Source organism: Ranitomeya variabilis, chromosome 2 (assembly GCF_051348905.1).
Source record: "Ranitomeya variabilis isolate aRanVar5 chromosome 2, aRanVar5.hap1, whole genome shotgun sequence".
Lineage (NCBI taxonomy): Eukaryota > Metazoa > Chordata > Amphibia > Anura > Dendrobatidae > Ranitomeya > Ranitomeya variabilis.
Window position 1 is genome coordinate 129,399,541 of NC_135233.1, and position 22,147 is coordinate 129,421,687.

At 44.4% G+C, this 22,147-nt stretch overlaps 1 protein-coding gene across 1 annotated transcript in view; it reads right to left on the bottom strand.

The window, feature by feature from the left end:
* The window catches only part of CRIM1 (cysteine rich transmembrane BMP regulator 1), a 957,989-nt gene that overhangs the window by 818,538 nt on the left and 117,304 nt on the right, over positions 1 to 22,147 (bottom strand). Inside the window, exon 2 of the mRNA XM_077283003.1 lies at positions 18,892 to 19,065. Within this exon, the coding sequence (XP_077139118.1) occupies positions 18,892 to 19,065 (174 nt within the window). The remainder of the gene's footprint in view (positions 1 to 18,891; positions 19,066 to 22,147) is intronic.

Sequence of the window (22,147 nt, forward strand, 5' to 3'; positions counted from 1 at the left end):
GGATCCGTCTTTTCACCGGATCCGACTAGCTATTCCGGGGAGAGAGATCTCCCCCCAGAACAGCTATTCAGCTCCGGACCGGGTAAGCTAATTGGATCCGTCGAAAAAATGGATATGTCACCTCAGTTTTCCACAATTTGCGACGGATCCGGTTTTTTCAAAATTCGCCAGATTGTGCCTGACAGCAAAAGCCTGATGTGTGAAAGCAGCCTAACACTATGGAACGTCCTCCAGCTTTTTAAGACCAACGATCTCCTATCCTGCTGCCCCTGTTTGAGGACATGTATTGATTTCCTGTCCTGCTGCCCCTCTTTGAGGACATGTATTTGTCTCCTGTCCTGCTGCCCCTGTTTGAGGACATGTATTGGTCTCTTGTCCTGCTGCCCCTCTTTGAGGACATGTATTGGTCTCCTGTCCTGCTGCCCCTCTTTGAGGACATGTATTGGTCTCCTGTCCTGCTGCCCCTCTTTGAGGACATGTATTGGTCTCCTGTCCTGCTGCCCCTCTTTGAGGACATGTATTGGTCTCCTGTCCTGCTGCCCCTGTTTGAGCACACGTATTGGTCTCCTGTCCTGTTGCCCCTCTTTGAGGACACGTATTGGTCTCCTGTCCTGCTGCCCCTCTTTGAGGACACGTATTGGTCTCCTGTCCTGCTGCCCCTCTTTGAGGACACGTATTGGTCTCCTGTCCTGCTGCCCCTCTTTGAGGACACGTATTGGTCTCCTGTCCTGCTGCCCCTCTTTGAGGACACGTATTGGTCTCCTGTCCTGCTGCCCCTCTTTGAGGACATGTATTGGTCTCCTGTCCTGCTGCCACTCTTTGAGGACATGTAGCAGGGTTCTTTCCTGCCCAGATCAGTTAGATTAGCGTTGGGCAATGAGAGAGAGAACTGTGCAGCTGAACAGGAGGTACAACATGAGTGCTGTGCTTGATCACTAAGGAAGCGGACTGCAGACTAAAAGATGCAAGAAGTTTTTAGAAACATTTTTTTCTTGATAAAAACGCTGTCTTTTGTCCAAAAAATGCAATACAGGTTAATGAAAATATTTGGAAAACATGAGCGGACCTTAATACATCCTCCAAATGTGTCCACGACATGTTCTGTCTTGCCCATTATTGGAGCACTATGGTTTGTTTGAAAGCTTTTCATGAAAACTGTTGAATTGTGAAATGATTATAATCTGCATACAGTATCCTGGAGTGAAGTTACTGTTCAACATGTGAAACAAAAAAAAAGTCCAGAGTTATTTTTTCACCATCATGCTGTAATGCGATTTTATTCCCCGAGAGTTTCCATCTCACATCCCAACACGTGTTTATTGCAGATAGCGGGCAGCAGGCAGCGTCACGCACACACACTATGACTTATGCATGATTTTCCTCGGATTAAGCTTACTTCCACCAGGTCTGGAGCCCAGGGAGATGAGAGAAGAGAGAATACATGGTGCATGTTGGAGGCAATCACTGCCAAAATCTGGAGGAATACATTTTAATGTAAAGTGGCAAAAATGTTATTTCCAAAATAGAAAAAGGTGATCGGTATATTGGAAATTGTACTAATGGACTAACTTACAGGAGGCCAGTTTATGATTATAGTGGACTACTCTTGGACCTTCAGTATAGGTTCTCCTGATCGGTTTTATATACTTACATTTATGTTAAAGGATCGTTCACTGAATTTTTTATTATTTTAGCTGAGACCCTTATCCAATTGCTACTGCTCCACTAAACCTGGACCATTATTTATTTTTTTCTGTTCCCCTCAGTTCCAAAGTTATGCTCCGTGGTAATAAAGATGCATATTTTCCCTTCAACCAACTGGGCGTATACTGTAGAACTTCTCTTTTGACTTTGCCTTTTCTCCTCTGTGACACTGGCCAATCAATACTCGGCCTCATCATGGAGAAGAAAAAGTAAACGCCCAGAGACAAGGTCACAGCTGCTGCCTGGCTCGGCATGTTCTCACTCCACAGCTGCCACGTCCTATCCTGGTATGGGGGCACTGAGAGCAGCCGCGATGGAGAGACAGAGCTACAGACCCGCCTATAGTAACGGCGATGCATTGTTCTGCTTTTCTCCAGAGCTTCGGCTCTCCATTATCGCTGCTCTCCTGGGCTCTGACCCTCCAGCTGCATTAAGAGACATGGTGACTGGAGGTAGAACATGGTGAGCCAGTCAGCAGCTGTGGCCTTCTCCATGGACGCTTGTTTTCACTCTCAAGGATACGGATGAGTTTTGATTGACCAAAAGAAAATGCAAATGTCAATATAGATGTTCTGTGTAACATAGGAGGCATAACAGAGTCAGTGGAGCAGCACCAATTGTTGGAGGTACTAGTGCAAAATCTTCTTTAAAGGGAACCTGTCATGTTGAAAATGGTATCTGATCTGCAGCCTGGATGTTATGGCTGACCAGACTGATTTACATTTTTTAGGAAAAGTTTCAGTAAAACTTGTGTTTTATTAATTGAATATGAGTTTCTAAACATATCAGTCCAGTGGGCAGTCCTATTTAGGGATTGATAGTCTGCCCAGTATTACTATGCATGCAGACATAGCTGTCAATCACTGAGTAGTACCGGCGCCCACTGGACTCCTATGCATACAAACACCAGGGAGGACAGGATCCCTTTAAATGCATTTGTTTTCTATGTAAAAGTCTATACACAAATCTACTAAAAAATAATAAAATGATTGTCAGAAAAATGTAGTCATTCACATGCATCACTTCAGTAACAGTTACCAGACATCATTTATCTTGAGGCCTTTCCTTGGTGCAGTAAGTCCGCACAATAATGATAGTTTGGCATTTAATTGGTACATTTATATATCAGGGTCCTGTGTCACAGCGGCTGCATTTAGGAGCTCAGTACTGCTATTACATTTACACCTATTTACAGGAAAACTCATTTAGTAATGTGTTTAGGTACATACAGGTGAAACTTTTAGCAAACATTTAGCTACTAAAGGGCACAAACGAAGCCCTGAAAGCGCCCCTAAGACTAGATGTGAATATAGCCTTTCTCAGATTAATAATTTGCTCTTTTTCCTGTTGCATGGCCGCCTTAGAAGGCATGAAAAACAACGATGTGCTCAATTATCTGATAAATCTCATTACACAAAAGATACATCAGGTGATTAATTGAAAAAGTGAAAGCTCTCCCAGTCTATGGGCAGCTATGGAGTATTAGGCCTCAGCATAAATACGCTCCTCCTGGGAGCCGGCGATCACATTGCCATTCAAGGCCAACTATTGACTGTTTCCTTCTATGAATTATTTAAATCCACTTACTGGGGAATGATTGGAGTTAATCATAATGTGTGCGGAGCGGACGGCTCTGCCACCTTTACACTGAAGGTCTACTTACCACATATATTAGAAATCTTACGTGCAAAGTAAGGGATCATTTATCTCATCATTTCTCCACTTGTAAGAAGAACAACATGGAAAACGGAAATGGTAGCTAGCGGCGTCATCTGTGGAAGCAATATATGATGCTGGGGACCTAGGCCATGTTCACAAACAATGAGAAGATGTAATAATTGGAAACTCGGATAAAATTCAAGCTCGTTACCCGTTCTGATTGGAAACCAATGACTTATCGTGGAAAGATATACTGCAAGTGGGCTATCAAATAACAGCTCTAAGCCAATGTTCACACACTGGCGGTATATGTCTGAAGTCATCACCCAGGTATATCTACAATGCATCCATTTGAAGACATCTTTTTATTCACTGTACATGAAAGCATAGTTTACAACTAGTGATGAGCGAGTGCACTCGTTGCTCGGGTGACCTCCGAGTATTTATGACTGCTCGGAGATTTAGTTTTCATCGCGGCAGCTGAATGATTTGCAGCTACTAGACAGCTTGATTACATGTGGGGATTCCCTAGCAACCAGGCAACCCCCACATGTACTCAGGCTGGCGAGTAGCAGTAAATCATTTAGCTGCCGCAATGAAAACTAAATCTCCGAGCAATCATAAATACTCGGAGGTCACCCGAGCAACGAGTACACTCGCTCATCACTATTTGCAACGCTGTCCAATGTGGCGGCATCCCGTAATAAAAAGTGTACCGCGACGTATGATGGTGTACTGATAAGGCAGGGACATCCAGCAGAGAAATACCTTCAGAAATGCTCCAACCGCCAACATAGAAACCATACAAGATCAGAGGTGGTCTACACAGGTTGGGATCTACACACCCCAATTTCTTTTTCTTATATATTTGTGATGTTTTGCCCTTACATCTCATCATACAATATCTGACAAAAATAAAACTGTGGAGGGAGAACACATTACCCCGAAGAGAAATTAAGTCCCACCATCAAAGAGATTGACGCTTTAATAGCAATCTGTCTTGTCCTTGGGTCTAAGTGGCGGGTAATCTAGTATAAAATAGGAGCGGTGTTATGGGAATGACTTGCTCAGCAATGTCACACAATGTGCACAATACAAATGTCCCCCTCCAGCCTCTGTCACCACAAATAATGCCCATCGATCAACTCGCTCCCCCTAGCAGACGCGTTCCAATTTTCTCATTGAAAAAGCTGAAAATAGCCTGAAATTGTGATTCCTGGGACAGTATGGATTTTCTTCTACTTCTGACCTAATCTGATAAAAAGGGAGTGGGGACTACAAAGAACAGTCTATGTGAGAAGTGTCTCAGTTTGGGGTCTTCGGAGGGAGATTACATTCAGAGATTATCACTGAACACAACTGTGGCAGTGACTCCTGAACACCAGGGTGACACCAAGGATTACAGGGGATGTATGGGGAAAAGTAGCTCACTTTCATTCTAGAACTTGTGTTTCTCTCATTGTCACCCCGCACAATCTAATGTATCCGTCAATGCCTCAGTGCATTTATTTTAAAGGGTTTTCCAGGACTACAATACAATACTGATGACGTGTCCTTGGGAACACTGTGTATGGAGCTATGGTATTCCGGCTCTATATATTTCAGGCAACTATGGGACCAGCTAACAGCTGGTGCCAGGTGTCGGACCCCCACTGATCTGATATTGAAGACCTATCCTAAACATACGTCATTAATAACCAAGGCCATACACCTTAGATAGCTGTCAGCTACAGTATGTGGTCAATTCCTCCTCCCCTATACATCCACAAACTTTATTAATAATGAGAAGGGCACTGGTCACGGCCACCTCTAAGGTTGGTTTATCTTTTGTGCAAAAGCATTAAGCTACTTACGGGTAGCGGCATTTTTCGGAGGCCCATGACAGCACCACGAGAGAGGGGATCCGCCCCTTTAGGAACAGGAAACCCACAGATACAAAAGGGCGGCACCTCTCCCATGCATCAGTTGGATTACAGAGCCTGAGAGGACTAACCGCAGTTAATGACAAGCAAACACAAAATTGCATACAATTAAACACAATGACTTTTAATAAAGTAATACACGTGAGAAGATAACATTCCTTCTTTAAATTATTTGGTTGATTATAAACCCAGGATGTGCAACCCCACGTGAAAAGGGAGGGAACTAAGGGTGCTGTCATGGGCCTCCGAAAAATGCCGCTACCCGTAAGTAGCTTAATGCTTTATTCGGACTCCCATGACAGCACCACGAGAGATTTACAGAGATGTAAGCCATTTTTAGGGAGGGACCACAGCCTGTAGCACCCTTAACCCGAAGGTGAGATCTGAGGAGAACCCCAAGTCTAACCTATAGTGCTTAAAGAAGGTAGAAGGGGATGACCATGTGGCCGCCTTACATATCTGGTCGACCGACACTCCAGACCTCTCTGCCCAGGATGACGCCATGGCTCGGGTGGAATGTGCCCTCAGATTCTGCGGAGCTGGACCCCCACCTGTCGTGTAAGCGAGAGAGATAGCCTCCCTAATCCATTTCGCTAATATGTATTTAGATGCTCTAGCCCCTTTCCTTGGACCTTGGTAGGACAGGAATAGTGCATTATCCTTCTTCCAATCATTAGTGACCGAGATATATTGAAGAAGGCATCTCCTGACATCTAAGGTATGGAGCTCACTTTCTTTAGGGTTAGAAGGATTAGGGATAAACGAAGGTAAAACTATCTCCTGCGATCTGTGAAACTGGGATACTACTTTTGGTAAGTAGGCTGGGTCCGGTCTAAGGATAACTCTATCCTGAAGAAATTCTGTATACGGGGGATTTCTAGAGAGCGCCTGGATGTCTCCTATTCTGCGAGCTGATGTTATAGCTATTAGGAAAGCTGTTTTAAGAGACAACATCCTGACTGAGGCTTCATTCAACGGCTCAAAAGGGGGCTTTGTCAAAGAAGAAAGGACCAGATTTAAATCCCATGGTACCATTTTGTTTCTATACAGTGGTCTAATTCTACCGACCGCCTTAATGAACCTCGACACCCAGTAGTTACCCGCAATGTTACATGAGAACAGGGCTCCAAGTGCTGAAACTTGTACCCTTAATGTGCTTGTGGAGAGTTTTAACTCTAACCCTCTTTGCAAAAATTCCAATATTTGACGTATTGGTACACCATCATTAATATTAAATTTTGAGGAAGTTAAGAACTTTCTCCAGGTTCTGGAGTAGATTCTTGTTGTTATCGGCTTTCTACTTCTTAAAAGGGTATCGACTAATTTAGGAGAGAAGCCTTTATTTTCTAACAATGACCGCTCAAACTCCAAGCCGTCAAATGAAGTCCCTTTACTTGTGGATGGAGTATCGGCCCCTGGGAAAGCAAATTTGGGATGTCTGGGAGTACCCAGGGATCGCCCACTGACATCATCCTGAGCCATGAAAACCAGGTTCTCCTGGGCCAAAAGGGAGCAATCAGAATGAGTCTCGCCCGATCTTCTCTGACTTTCCTCACCACTAGAGGTAGCAGGTTCAGTGGCGGGAAGGCGTAGGCCAGAGAAAAATCCCATTTTATGAGGAATGCGTCCACTGCCAGTGGATTTTCCCTGGGATTTAAGGAACAAAAGTTTTTTACTTTTTTGTTCTCCCTTGTGGCGAATAGGTCCACCACCGGTCGACCCCACAAACGGACAATCTGTCTGAAGATGTCTCCATTTAGAGACCATTCTCCTTGCTTTAGGACATTGCGGCTGAGAAAGTCCGCTTTTATGTTGTCTTTTCCTGTGATGTGCAGAGCAGTCAAAGATTGTAAATTCTCTTCTGCCACCCGGAGGAGACGATCTGTGATCTGCATCAGAGCCTCGGAGCGTGTCCCTCCTTGATGATTTATATAGGAGACTGCCACCCGGTTGTCTGAGAGGATCCTGACGTGGTGGCCCTGTAGATACATGAGGAGGTTTTTAACCGACAACTCGATTGCTAATAATTCTCTCTGATTGGAAGAGGACGTTGAGTATGGTTCCCATTGGCCTTGCACTACAATGTCATTCATGTGAGCCCCCCAACCTGAGGAGCTGGCATCCGTAGTCACAACCCGGGACACATCTATCATCCAGGGAACGCCTGCTGACAAGTTATCCCTATCCAGCCACCAATTTAGGGATTTGAGAGTCGCTGGTTCAAGCGTTATTTTTTCCTCTAATACACCCCTCAAGATCCTATCCTTAACCAAAATCTCTTTTTGGAGGGATCTAGTGTGAAAGTGTGCCCACCTTACCGCTGGAATGCACGATGTGAGGGACCCCAACAGGGACATAGCTTGCCGCAGGGTCATAGAGGGTGTATTAACTGCTTTTAGAACTTGATGCTGAATCTGAGTTAATTTATTTTCTGGAAGATAACACTGTTGTGTAGTTGAATCTAGTAATAGGCCCAGAAACTTCTGAATTTTTTGAGGCTGTAACCGAGATTTTTCAAAATTAATTATCCAGCCCAGGCGTTCCAACTTAACTCTAGTTAGCTCCAGTTGGGACAAACAGTGTTCTACAGAGTTACCTACTATGAGGAAATCATCAAGGTATGGGACAATAAGGACATTAGATTCTCGCAAGTGAGCCATCACTTCCGCCACTATTTTTGTGAATACTCTAGGGGCTGATGTTATACCGAAAGGAAGAGCCCTGTACTGAAAATGATAAACAACTCCTCCCATTAACACTGCTACCCTCAAAAACTGCTGGAAATCCACATGAATAGGTACGTGGTAATAGGCATCCTTTAAATCGACTACCACCATAAAGCAGTTTTTGAACAGTATCTTTATTGTCGAGCTGATGGACTCCATTTTAAAGGTATGCTTAACCAAATAACTGTTAAGATGTCTGAGATTTATGATGGTTCTATACGTGTTGTCGGGCTTCTGAATAAGAAACAAGGGAGAATAGAAACCTTTCCCTCTATCAGCCTCTGGAACCTGTGTAAGGACATTTTTTGAACAGAGAGACCACACCTCTTCTTCCAGAGCAGATTGCTCTAGGGGATTAGAACGCAATGGAGTCAACATAAACTTATCCCGTGGGGTATGGCAGAACTCAAGAGTAAGACCCCGAGAAATAGTATCTTGCACCCAGATACTATTCGTGATCTCTGACCATTCTGAACCAAAATGTAAAAGTCTACCCCCCACCGGGGCTCCTAGTCATTTGTCCTCCTTCTTCCTTTCTTTTGAGGAACGACGGAACATATATCCCGTACCTCGTCTACGTCTGTCATCCCACCTAGACCGATCCCTTGAAGGTGAAAAGGTACGCTTCCCTCCGCGACCGAACCTTCTTTTATTAAAGGGACGACGGTAGGACCCCAGCAGATTGGGGAACTTCTTTTTGTCATCTCCCGCCTTCTCTAGGAGTTCGTCTAAGGTGGGCCCGAATAGGTACTCCCCTTTACAAGGAATGATGCAGAGTTTTGACCTTGATTGTATATCGCCTGGCCAACATTTCAGCCAAAGAGCCCTCCTGGCCGCATTCGAGAGACCTGCTGCTCTAGCAGCCATTTTGACAGAGTCAATAGATGCATCTGATAAGAAAGCAGCCGCTTCTTGGATCAGTGGTAAGGCAGTCAAAATAGAATCCCTTGATGCACCTTCTTTTAACTGAGTCTCTAACTGTTCCAACCAGACCATCATTGATCTGGCTGTACAGGTTGAAGCCACCGCAGGCCTTAAAGAACCGGCCGCCATCTCCCAGGTACTTTTTAGAAAGGTGTCCGCTTTTCTATCAAGGGGGTCCTTAAGGGTCCCCATGTCCTCAAAAGGGAGAGAGGCCCGTTTTGCCACTTTGGCTATTGCCGCGTCCAACTTAGGGGCATTTTCCCAGTTGGTGACTGCAGGATCATCGAATGGATATCTGCGCTTCTGCGCTGGAGGTAAGGAACCCTTTCTTTCAGGTTTTTTCCATTCTTTATTGATGAGATCCTGGATTTTCTCATTGAGCGGGAAGACTCTCCGTTTTTTCTGCTCCAACCCACTGAACATAATTTCCTCCTTGGAAAGTTGGGGTCTCGGTTCCGTTATGCCCATCGTTCCTCTGACCGCCTTAACCAGCTTATCCACTCGTTCAAGGGGTAGACAGAAGCGGGCGGTGTCCTCATCCGAGGAAGAGGATGACGCAGCTGAACCGGAAAAAACTTCCTCCTTATCCTCTTCCACTGAAGAATCGGAGAGTAACGGAGCTTTGGACTTAGAGCTTCCTCCTTGAGAAAGATCCTTTAAGGATTGTCTGACCTCCATCCTGATCATTTCCTTCAAGCTGGTGGTCATAGTAAGGGATTCCTCCGCTACCTGAGGGGGGTAAGTAAAGCAATCTAATCCCTGTAGATATAATGCTCTCCCCCTCACCCCTTTCCTGAGACCTCACCGTCTGCTGGATACAGGGCCCACATAATTTTTTAGGGCACGAATCAGGTAGGGGAACCCCGCAGATGCCACATTCCCTGTGTTTCGCCTTCCCGGCACATTTCTTCCCCTATAATGGAACATATGAGGGGAATCGTGTCACTGGGTGAACTTTCACGAAGATCACTTACCAGCGCTGCCCAAAGAAAAAGTACCGGAATACGAGGGGGATTTCCACTGGCTGATGCTCCAGACCCCTGTCTGGAGGTGCTTTTGTGGCCAGACTCACTACTCCTCCTGTCGCGATCCTTCCCTTTGGGCTTCTGGGACACCTCTTGCAGCAACTGCACGTGCTCGTCCTCCATCTTCACCATATGAGGCCAGAAGCAAGGGATCACGATCCGGAGTTCCTTTTATAACCCCTCCTCCGGTCAGCAGCTGTGCCTAGCGCTCCCCTGATTACTTCTTTCGGCCTCCCCCTGGTGCAGGCGGCAAGCCCTGGGGCTCAGAACGCCGGCGACGCTATTACCGGTGGGCGCCGCCATCTTGGATTCACTGCGCATGCGCAGGACCCCGGAAACCCGGAAGTGACCGCCGACTCCTCCCCCGGCGTCACCCGGGCTCCCAGCGCTTCAGTATCGGCGCACAGAGCGGCGAGGACGCCGGACAGAGCCGCATCACTCCCGGATGGCGCCCCCGAGCACCGCCGCATACCTGAGACCCCAGCCACCACAGAAGGAGGAGACCCAGGGGACATACTCACCCGGCGCTGGCCCGGAGACAGGACACCACCGGTGGCTGCTCCCTGCTGGAATGTCGCCACATGCAGCCCTGCCAGGACCATTGCGACATCTACCAGGAACCCCGCACCGGCCGAGGTAGGAGACCCCCTCGCTACCTGAGTCGGCCGGCCGGCCTGGGATCCTTTTGAAATCTGCAGGATCCCGTCCCGTTAGGAACAGGAAACCAACTGATGCATGGGAGAGGTGCCGCCCTTTTGTATCTGTGGGTTTCCTGTTCCTAAAGGGGCGGATCCCCTCTCTCGTGGTGCTGTCATGGGAGTCCGAATAAATAATAATTGGAAATGTTCAAATCCTTAAAGAAGCACTCCTCCCACCAAACTATTTATCCGTTTAGTATATTGCAATCATCATATTATATAGCACTGTATACTTACAATTGCTAATTTTCCCCTTCTACCCAGATAATTCTTCTCTTTTCCATTAGGTTTATGACATCATATGATTAAAAACTGGCTAGCTGAATCCTTCTAAGCTCTATGTAGAAACAGGAGGTAAATTTTCCCTGTATGAGTCATAAATCACTGCAAAGGTCCCTGGCAGGGGAGAAGGAGCAGCTGGGTCAGGAGTTGAAGAGGTGAATGACAAATGCAGGGCTATATATGATGACTGCAATATATTAAAGGGAATCTGTCAGCAGGTTTTTGCTATGTAATCTGAAGACAGCAGGAGGTAGAGGTAGAAACACAGAACTCAGGGATTTGTCCCTTGTCAAAGTGTGTGTTGTAGTTTACTAACTATAAAGGATGAATCACTAAGGGTATGTCTCCACGTTCAGGATTCCCTGTGCTTTGGATGCAGTGGATACCCCGCTCCGCTCAAAGCGCCGTCCCCTGTTGTACGCGTGGTGATTCCACGTGTGTTCATTGAACACATGCGGAATTACCGCATCCTATACATAGACTGTGTTATTTATCTTGCGGAGACGGAGTGTTTCCGCAAGATAAATAGACATGCTGCGGTCTGGAATGACGCAACACATGTCCAGTTATGCAGGGCCGCCGGATCCGGCCCTGCATGAATAGTGGAGAAGGGATTTCATAAAATCCCCTCCACTATGCTGTAACATCTGGATGCTGCGGATGTACACAGCTTCCAATCCGCAGCAAATCTTGAAGGTTTCCTGACCGTGGGCACATACCCTAAGAGTCTGGCAACTAAACACCTCACTGTTTATGGTCTTTGTACACAGAGAGCCTGGTGTGGGCGGGCTAGCTTCCTCAGCTCTGCTTAATTCTAAATCTAAAAGCTCTGATTGTACTAGAATGGCTGTACCCAGTAAACTAAGTGATATATCATTGGATTCAGCATCTCTGTTCCTACATCAAGTTGACCTCAGATGAGGTAGCAAAAACTTGCTGACAGATTGATAGGACTGGCGGAATGCACCAAATAATAATTAGAGAGGACATGAGGTGCGTTCGCAGTCTAGGGTCCACCGTGCAGAAAGGACATCTGCTGCTCAGTAATGGCGGACTAGATGGTGGTATAATGTGAATACACACACGGTTTAGCTTCACCCGGTATGAAGGAAGTGAACCCTGTTGCGTCACAGGGCCGCGATACCGCACAGAAAGCGCAAGTAAAGAGTCACAGAACTCCATCCCAAGACACGGGAAAGAGTTCCTCTAGACCTCTAACGCTCTACACCGCTACTGTGGCTACTGAACTAATACTTTATCGCACAAGAGAGCGTACAACGCCGCTCTGGTGGACGCCACTAACCACCCTAACCAGGGCCAAGAAAGCGCACGGCACCGCACTGGCGGTCGCTGCTGACAGACGCTGAATTGTATGCTGCAGAGGTGTCAAACTGCATTCCTCGAGGGCCACCAACAGGTCATGTTTTCAGGATTTCCTTGTATTGCACAAGTGATAATTTAACCACCTGCACAGAATGATTCCAGCACCTTGTGGAATGCTAAGGAAATCCTGAAAACATGACCTGTTGGCGGCTCTCGAGGAATGCAGTTTGACACCTCTGGTGTGCTGGATGTGCAGAGTAGCACTGTCTGGCGCTAGGTAGCTTCCACCATTCGCGAGCAGGCAACAACACTAGGGGTGGGAATGATTCGGAGCTTTCATCCATCGACAGGCATACATCCACACACATATTACCAAGTTTACACTAGCGCATGGCTGAGCGGCCATGCGAACCTTTTATAGCAGTAGCGCCCCTGGACCTTCCAGATGGTCCAATAGGAGCCGCAACAGGACCTGAGCATGTGACCCCCGACCTCCAATGGAAGGTCGACCCGTGGGCATGCTCAGTATGGGAAAAGCAGGACTTAGTCCCAGAAAGGCCTGCTCGCTGCTGATCAGTGCTGACTACAAAGTCAGAGCCTGGAAAGGCAGCAGTAACCATCCGCACAGTATCAGCCTGAGCCAGACGCTGGGACCGACGTCTCTGCTGAGCAGGCTCCACTGCAGCTGAAGGAAAATGGGAGACTGCAGTGGAGATGGTTCGGGATTCCCCCTGTGCAGCGGCGGGAACTCGACACCTAACACAGATTCCCTTTAAGACTATGTTCACAAGTTGTGTTTTTTTAAGGCAGATTTTAAGCTGCGTGTTACAATATGAGCAAAAGCTACGAGATTTCAGAAATCTTAGGGTATGTCTCCACGTTCAGGATTGCATCAGGATTTGGTCAGGATTTTCCATCAGTATTTGTAAGCCAAAACCAGTAGTGGAACAATCAGAGGAAAAGTATAATAGAAACATATGCACCACTTCTGCATTTATCACCCACTCCTGGTTTTGGCTTACAAATACTGATGGAAAATCCTGACCAAATCCTGATGCAATCCTGAACGTGGAGACATACCCTTATACACACACACACATTGTTTTTGTTTTCCTGACTAATTTGGAAAACTGCTGCATTTTTGCAAACTGCAGCATGTCACTTTTTTCAGCGTTTTTTCACCCATAGAAAGTAATGAGTAACTGTAAAAATGCAGCAAAAAAACGAAGGGATTAGGTATGGCTGTGTTTTTGGTGCAAAAACCTTAGTTAGTTGCATCATGTTTTTTGGAGGGCACTAAACTTTATCAGCATGCACAAGACAACAAAAACACAGTGCTTCTTTAATGCTCAACACTTATTTTCCCTGACATTTGACATTGAAGAGATCAAGCACCCCATGCATATAAGAGCAGATCATGCCGAAATGACCAGAATCAGCCTAAATTCCTGTACTGTGCAGTCTATGACCAGCTCTATGGTGTGCAAGCACAAAAAAAGGCAAAAATGACATTGTCCACGGAGCTACACGAGACTTAATTCCATGTTAGCAGACCAAGTGTCGCCCAGCACTGATGCTGGAGCGGTCAGGACTCCGCACTATTCTTACACGTTCTACACTTAATTTAGCTGCCTGTTCATCTGTTAACAAGGGAGGTTAAGCAGAATGTGAAAATCGACCACCATGCTGTGTAAGTGGTTTTCTTTTCTGCTTCCAAATGACGTAACTTCATATCCAGCAGGTATAATTTGTTTAATTTATGTTTTTCAGACCAGAATTGGCAAACTACATAAAATTCCAGAGTTGTATTTGTGTATACTTTGTTTAAAAGAAAAAAAAAGAAAACAATAAAAGAAATTGCATGACAAAATCAGCTTTTACTACAAATTCTCTGCAACCTTTCATTTATTTTTCCTTCATATATAGGCCATTTTGTGAAAGCTATTAAATACAAGTTAAAAGAAAAGAACCAATTTTAGCACATATTTTTTTCATGTTACTGTAATATGCATTGTACTCATTTCTGATTAACTAAATGGATAACCCCAGGCATTTATGAATTTAGAAAAAAGTTTGTATAAGTTGTAGCTCCGAAATACGAGTTTCTCCTGGTTCTAAAGGGAGACTATGACGATAGTAAACAAATTGGTGTCAATTTTTCTAAAGAGATAATGCCAAATTCATTGTGCGCCTGTACTCCTCCGATGGTGGCAAAGCTGCACCATATAGCAGCATCAGAGAGAACACAGTTTGGGCAGCGGCTCAGCTATTCTGCTGGTCCACATGTCCATCATCAGGAGCGCACCACCTCCTATTAAGCAGGAAGCCCGGAGGCTGGGAGCCGTGTGCTCCCGAAGAAAGAAGATGCGACAATCCCGTTAAAACTCTGTCACCAGATCAAAAGTGGCCAGTCTTTGCTCTCATTTTATTACTGCTGCTTTTTCTACCATTTGTTAAAAGGCATGTTGTATTGGTGTTTTTTCTACCAACCATTTGATTTTAGAAGGAGTTTTGTACTCACATGACTTGTACATTTGATAATGCAACAATTATGGTAATGCCGACATCTACTGCTGAGTAAAAAACAGACTGTTTAAGTGGAAGTATCTTCGGTGCTATTTTTTTTGCATGGAAGGTAAAAATCGACCCTTTAATACATCATGATAAGAGAGAGTGGATTTGATGAATTGCATCCGGCTCCGCAGGTAAGCCTGGGATTTAAGCAGCTACACAGGTAAGCCAAGGATAAACTGGAAAAGTATTAGGGGCATTACATATGTGAGCATACATATCCGTTAACTACCTGGAATCAATGAATAGAGATATATGGCTCCAGCACATTTCCACAAACGGGCCAACACAGTTGTAATCCAGAGGAGATTATTTCTAAACCATTACACACAGCACAAGACGCCATCTGCACATGATACGTACACACTTCTATAACCTCTCATCTCGCTAAGATAGGCATTGTTTATTACAGGGAACCCATCACCAGTTTTTTACTAACTAATCCGACAGCAGAGTAATGTAGGAAAAGAGACCCTGATTCCAACAATGTGTCACTTACTGGGCTGCTTGATCTAGTTTTTATAAAATTGCTGTTTTATCAGAAGAAAATTATCAGGAGAGGACTAGTAAAACTGCTGCCATGTAGTCTTCCATATTCATGAGCACTGTGTAACTCCACCCCACCTCTGATTGGCAGTTTTCTGCCTATGCACAGAGTACACATAACATTACCAATCAGAGGTGGGGACAGGGTTATACAGAGCTCAACATTCAGAGAGCTGCTTAATCTGCGGCAGATAAAACTGTAGTTTTATCAAAACTACAGCAAGCAACCCAGCAAGTGACACAGTCTCTCCCACTACATCATGCTGCTCTCAGACAGGGTAGCGAAAACCTGGTGACAGACTCCCTTTACTGGTGCACAGTAAGTTCCCACCAAAATAAAGACAAAGATAACACTTAGCAAAGTCCAATGAAAGTAAAAAACAATATCAGAAGATTCCCAGGTACTTTACGATAGCAACAAACAGCATAACAATTAAAAATGCAGGTAGAAAGTCAATCCCAATATAAGAAAGAAGCCGGGCTGCCACGTCAACCCTGCCATTCTTACAGTAATACCAGTCTGCTGCGGATTTTATCCATCCGGCCTGCAAATAATGATTTCTTTCCAAGAAATATCAGTTTTTACAAATAAATATTCCTACTATGAAGTAAATAAACATTAATATATGCAAAGATTTGTTATGAGCCTGGAACTGAATGCAATAAGACCTGCTGCCCACATCCCACTCGTTCTTCATACAGCCTTGTGATAATGAAGGAGACCCTGATATGGGGGGCAGCACCGATATCTACACAAACAGAACACAATACCTGCGGGAATGCAGTCTATTAAATGCCAACACTTCCGAGAAATCACAGAAGCAGGGTGAAAACTGTTTTTTGTTTTTAAGATTATATGCTAACAAGGCATCTGCTTCTTCAGGAGCCCCTGGTGCTTCTTTGTTTGCCTTTCTACCCTGTGTAGGTAAGAGATATTCCATGAGGCTTATAGGTCCATTTGTAGATAAAGAGGGTCTCCTTTATAACGAGAGACAGCCACAAAATAACCCTGACATTGGGAACTGACATTCAGCCAAAGTCATCCTTGCATCATTCTAGAATTTCCCATCAACCTGTTAAGGTCAGATATTTTTAGGGTTTCCGCAAGTCAGAGGGCTCATGTGCCATTAGGATTCCTTGCTTTTACACAACGGCTTTAGGCGTTTATCATGATTATATATGGCAAGGCAATAATAAGCGTACCTAAAACGAATCTCAAAAGGAAGTTTAAAACAGTAACAAGAAGAAAAGCTGAATAGATCAGAGGTCAAATTACACTAATGCTAAGCGTAGAAGCCATCATAAAGCAGCTGTAATGTATGGCATGGAAATAACCCCACATTGTATACATCAGTGGATCGTGGATATAGAAATATCATGGCTACCTACGACATGCATTTTGTAGCCAGTTTCATATGGCCACCTCTCAGCCTTCCACATTTAGTCTAAAGTCCAAAAGCGTGAGACGCTGAGATGATCCAGAATATGTTTCACAACCTTCTGCTCCCATGGCTGTCTATACCATAGACATCACTAGATGCCCACGAATGTTTCATGCCCACACAATCATACCCAAGTTCATGAGAAAGTGTTGTTCACCCGTTATGTCTGGATTGAAGCTCTGGTAGTTGTTCAATGCTTTCCCGTTCATCTTCTTCAGCTGGCCATACACATTACATGTTGGGAAAACTCCAATGGGAGATGGAGGTCTTATTCCTCCCTTTATTTTGACATAAACAAGCACACTTGGCTAACGCTGGCCATAGGCAAGAGATACAGACCATGACCATGGTGGAGCGCTACGTTAGCTTATAGCAATGCACCGGTCATTTACTTTGTATGTGAGCATCTATGCTACGCAAATAGTATTGTCTGCCACAGTGCGGAATTTAATGAAAACCTATCAGGTCCCTTAAGTCCCCAAAACTGCCACTATTAAGTTAACAACAAATGTTTGGTCCCAAACAAATGGTCACTTGTATGATAAAACCATTTTTGATGCACCACTTCTCATATCCAAATACGTATTACTATTCCTGGTGGTGGGAGTTGCCTCACGAAGACTAGTCTGCTTCAGACACTGTAATCTGTCCCTTCCGTGACTGACCTCATTCCCATAAACCGCTTCATCCCAGGAATGGCAGCGCTACGTCTTCCCAAGAAAGTTCAGAGGAGCCGTCTCTCCTTTCTCCATCACAGCACTGCATTTCCAATGTTATTCCTGAGATGACGCGGACCTGTGGTGATGATGTCAATAGCGCCCAAAGAGCCCGAGATTACAGCATCTGAAGCAGACTGGCCAGGGTGAAGCAGCACTCACCTGGAATAGTCCTACCTAATTTGCATATGATGATGGGTGCCTTAAAAATGGATTTATCAGAATAATGACCATTTACTTAGGACACAGAGGGCTTCATTAAAATAAAACAATAAGGATACGTCACCTAATGGCTTCAGTTTTGGTGGCTTAAAGGGGTGGTCCAGCACCTAAAATGTATTTTCTAACTATCTACCTTTACACCGTAACCCCTTTTGCAATTTGGTTTATTACACAATGTCCTACACTTCTGCCTACCTACCTAATCTCTAAATGTGTTTTCTTGCCGTACTTCCTGACAACTTGTTTGGGGGCGGTGCTAGAAGCTGTGGGGAGGCGCTGTTGTCACTCCTTCTATTTCTGCCCCTTAACGAAGCTACGGCAGCGATGACAAAAGCAGAGAGCCGGCGCTGCACTCATATCATCCACAGCGTCCATCACCCAGGATCCAGGAAATCATTACATGTGGCAGCAATGCAAGAAGTTAGTGAGTGCCTGCATCGCTGCCCCCTGCAATGTCCTATTCCAGAAGGGGTGATAGATCCTGTTATCAGATCTCACCAAACCTAACCAGATCTGTCAATAGTTTGACAATAAAATCTCATGCCTATGTCCAGTTGGTAGATTTTGGAGAAATTTTTGGATGTCAGCTATGTCACATGTATGGCCAGTATAATACACCGCCAGTGATCTGATATCAGCAAAAGCTGCAGTACAAACACTTTGGACAAATGTATTACCGGCTATAAAATACTGACCACCGCTGTATAGTCACGTTAGAGCACTAAAGTTCTCGGCTGTGGAACATAGGCAGCCAGGTAAGCCCATCCAGCCAGGCCGTTAGTTTCCTAATGTACTAATATCTCAGAAAGATCAGGTAGCATTGTCTTTACGACGCCTTTAGCCAACAACTTTCCAATTGTAATGGAGACAAATATCTATAATAAAGTGCCAGAGAATTTGGGAGCCAGGCGTAAAAACACTTCAGCAAACCAATTCTATTTTATTAGTGGGCTGACAAGAAGAACTTAGGAGCCAGTAGCAAATTTCCAATCCTGTAGACTGCCTGGGATTTGGCCATTTCTGCTCCACACGACTGATAACCATGCACCATATTACAGCACTACTTAAAGATCAAATGAAACCATGATTCCTCTGGCAGATGCATTTGGTATATGCCATCTTGTCACTTACCTTCGATTCTCTTCAGGGCACTGTGACACGAGTCCTGGTTGGGGAATTCAAAGGGACTGGTACAGGTCCGAATAGTGTCGCATTCACATTTTCCATTGATGATGTTGCATCCTGTTACAAAGTTTTCATTGCAAGGTTCAAATCCATAGAGCTGGCCATCATCCCAGTTTTCATCTAGAATATAAAGAAATATATTACATATCCATAATGCTGATTTAGGTCCATGAATACAGGATATGTTGACATGAAGCATCAGTGATCTATTTCAAGTGTTTATTTCTGTTAATGTTGATGATTATGGCTTACAGCCAATGAAAACCCAAAAGTCATTATCTCAGTAAATTAGATTAACAAAAAACACCTGCAAAAGCTTCTAATATATTCTCCCCTATACACACCCACCACCTATGCACCTCCCATATACACATCCAGCCCCTATACACCTCCCCTATACACTCACACACCCACCCCATATACTCGGCCCTATACATGCCCACTCCCTATACACCTCCCCTATACACTGAGCCCTATACACCTCCCCTATACACTGGGCCCTATACACACCCACCCCTATACACTGAACCAAATACACTGAGCCCTATACACACCCACCCCTATACACTGAACCCTATACACACCCACCCCTATACACTGAACCAAATACACTGAGCCCTATACACACCCACCCCTATACACTGAGCCCTATACACACCCACCCCTATACACTGAGCCCTATACACACCCACCCCTATACACTGAACCCTATACACACCCACCCCTATACACTGAACCAAATACACTGAGCCCTATACACACCCACCCCTATACACTGAGCCCTATACACACCCATCCCCTATACACCTCCCTATACACAAAGTTTATGATGACAGCTTAGTACCATAAGTACCACCCCATTAGCTTGTACATTTATGTGACGCAGACAATAATGGCGTTATCAGCTTGATTTCCATATTTAGTGATTGCTCGACTAAAAATATTTTCATCATATGCAAATAACAAGAAATGATATAAAACAGGAGAAAACGTTTCCGCAGTTTTCGAGGCCTGTGGTCTCTCAACGCTCTCATGTGACATACCCAATTTCCTGAAACATAACACGGCTGTACAGGGCGCACTGTGTTGTGCATGACTCCGTAGTAAATTCCCTGTTTATGGGGAATCAGACAGCGCTGAATGTTACACTTGTAGGACGGGTTACATGCCAAAGCCTGAGACAGCAAAAAGAAGTTTCTATCTGAAAACTCGTTTATTCCCCAAAGCTACAAAATCTTACCAATAAAAATAATGCAATGAATCTGGAGCTCAGAACAAGAGAAATAACAGGAAATCCAAAACATAAACAAGAGCAAACATGTCGTATGGAAGTGGAGTCTGTCTGACTAAAGCGTCCCAGGCACAGAGTAGCATCAGGCCGCACATTTACATTATCGGCCATTACCAACAAGGAATTTCCATGTCGTGCATTCATACATGAAATGTTTACGATGAGCACATTATAGATCATACTTCCATGCGAACCTCCGATTGGCGCTTGTGGCATCACAGTGGGTTGTTAAGAGGATCTATCACCATGTGAAAAACTCTGGTAATAGACCGTGCAGACCAGGGCCTGGAGCATGGAGGTCCAAGATAGTCACCTGCTGGCTCATAGAAGATTAGGGATTCTAATTACCCTAATAATAATAAAAAAATCTAAGGAAAACTCTTCCTTAATATGGCTCCCCTTTAACCAACTATTTTCTATTTTATGCTACTCGAATACGGTACATATGCAATGTCTGTAGTCCATATAGAAAAATAATGGCAGTGATACCAAATGTATCCAGCCTTTATTTTCCTAAAGGAATGGAATGAGGGAGTCCAGCATCCGCAGATGAGGATACAATAAAACTCATATTTACTGGAAGTTATGGTAGTTAAAAAATAGAAAAATTGAGTATAGGAGACACTGGGTCTCGCCCTTTAGATACACGTATCCCACTTTATGAGCAGCATATCCTGTATATCTGTGCACTCCCTATGCTAGAGTTCATGTCATACACCAATAACTAGTAGCAAGGCTTGACAGCTAGTGCTGAACACTAGCCCCTTAATGACCGCCAATATGTCTGAGATATAAGAGAATAGCGTTCCCATACAGGGGACAATCCAGCAGCTGTCGGCTGTCCACTATAGCTGACGACTTGTGGCATCAGCCACGATCAGTGTTGTCACCGTCCAAATCTGTTTAACCCCTTAGATGCTGCTGTCAATAGTGACTATATCATATAAATGGTTAACAGAGTGTGGGGGCTTCCTCTTTATCCCAATTGGTGCCCTCAGATGATGATTGTGTGGTCCTGATGTTTGCCATGGCAAGTCATGGCCAAGTAGCGGCCTTAGAGTCTGCCGGCTATAGGGACCTGTTCAGACGTTAGCGGCATTGAGGTGGTAAAAATACACATTTTCATTTCTGTCATGCCACATTGCATTAATTCTTGAAAATCACCTGAAGGGTTAATAAACTACCTGACTGCAGTTTTCAATATGTCAGGGGATGCTGTTTTCAAAATGGCATAACTTTTGGGGGTTTCCCAATATATGGAACCCCAAAAGTCACTTCAAACCTGGATAGGTCCCTAAAAAAATAAATTTTGTAAATTTCCTTGAAAAAATGAAAAATTACTGTTACACTTTTAAACCTCCTAAAATGCTAACAAAATAAAAGAACATTTTACAAATGTTGCTTACAGTATGTAAATCAGGAATGTGGGAAATGTTATTTATTAATGTTTTGCTGTGATATGACTATCTGGATTAAAGGGATAATCATTTAAAGCTTGAAAATTGCAAATTGTTAATTTTTAACATTTTTCTTAAATTTCTGATATTTTTTATAATTAAACACAAAACATATCGACCTAAATTTACCATTATCATTAAGTATAATGTGTCACGAAAAAACTGTCTCAAAATCACTGGGATATGTTGAAGCGTTTCAGAGTTATTACCACATAAAGTAACACTGGTCAGATTTCAAAAATGTGTCTCCGTCACTAAGGGGCTAGGGTGACTGCGATCCTCGGTGCGTACCCAAGCACCCTCGGGAAATTCGAGCAACGAGCACTTGAGCTCAGCACTATTAGACACCATATTGCAGCATGAACTTCTTATGTAACTTCTTATGCCCTGCACTTTATATATAAGTACCATATCTGGAGCAGCATGTATATACTCGTATGTGCTCTTCTTGCCA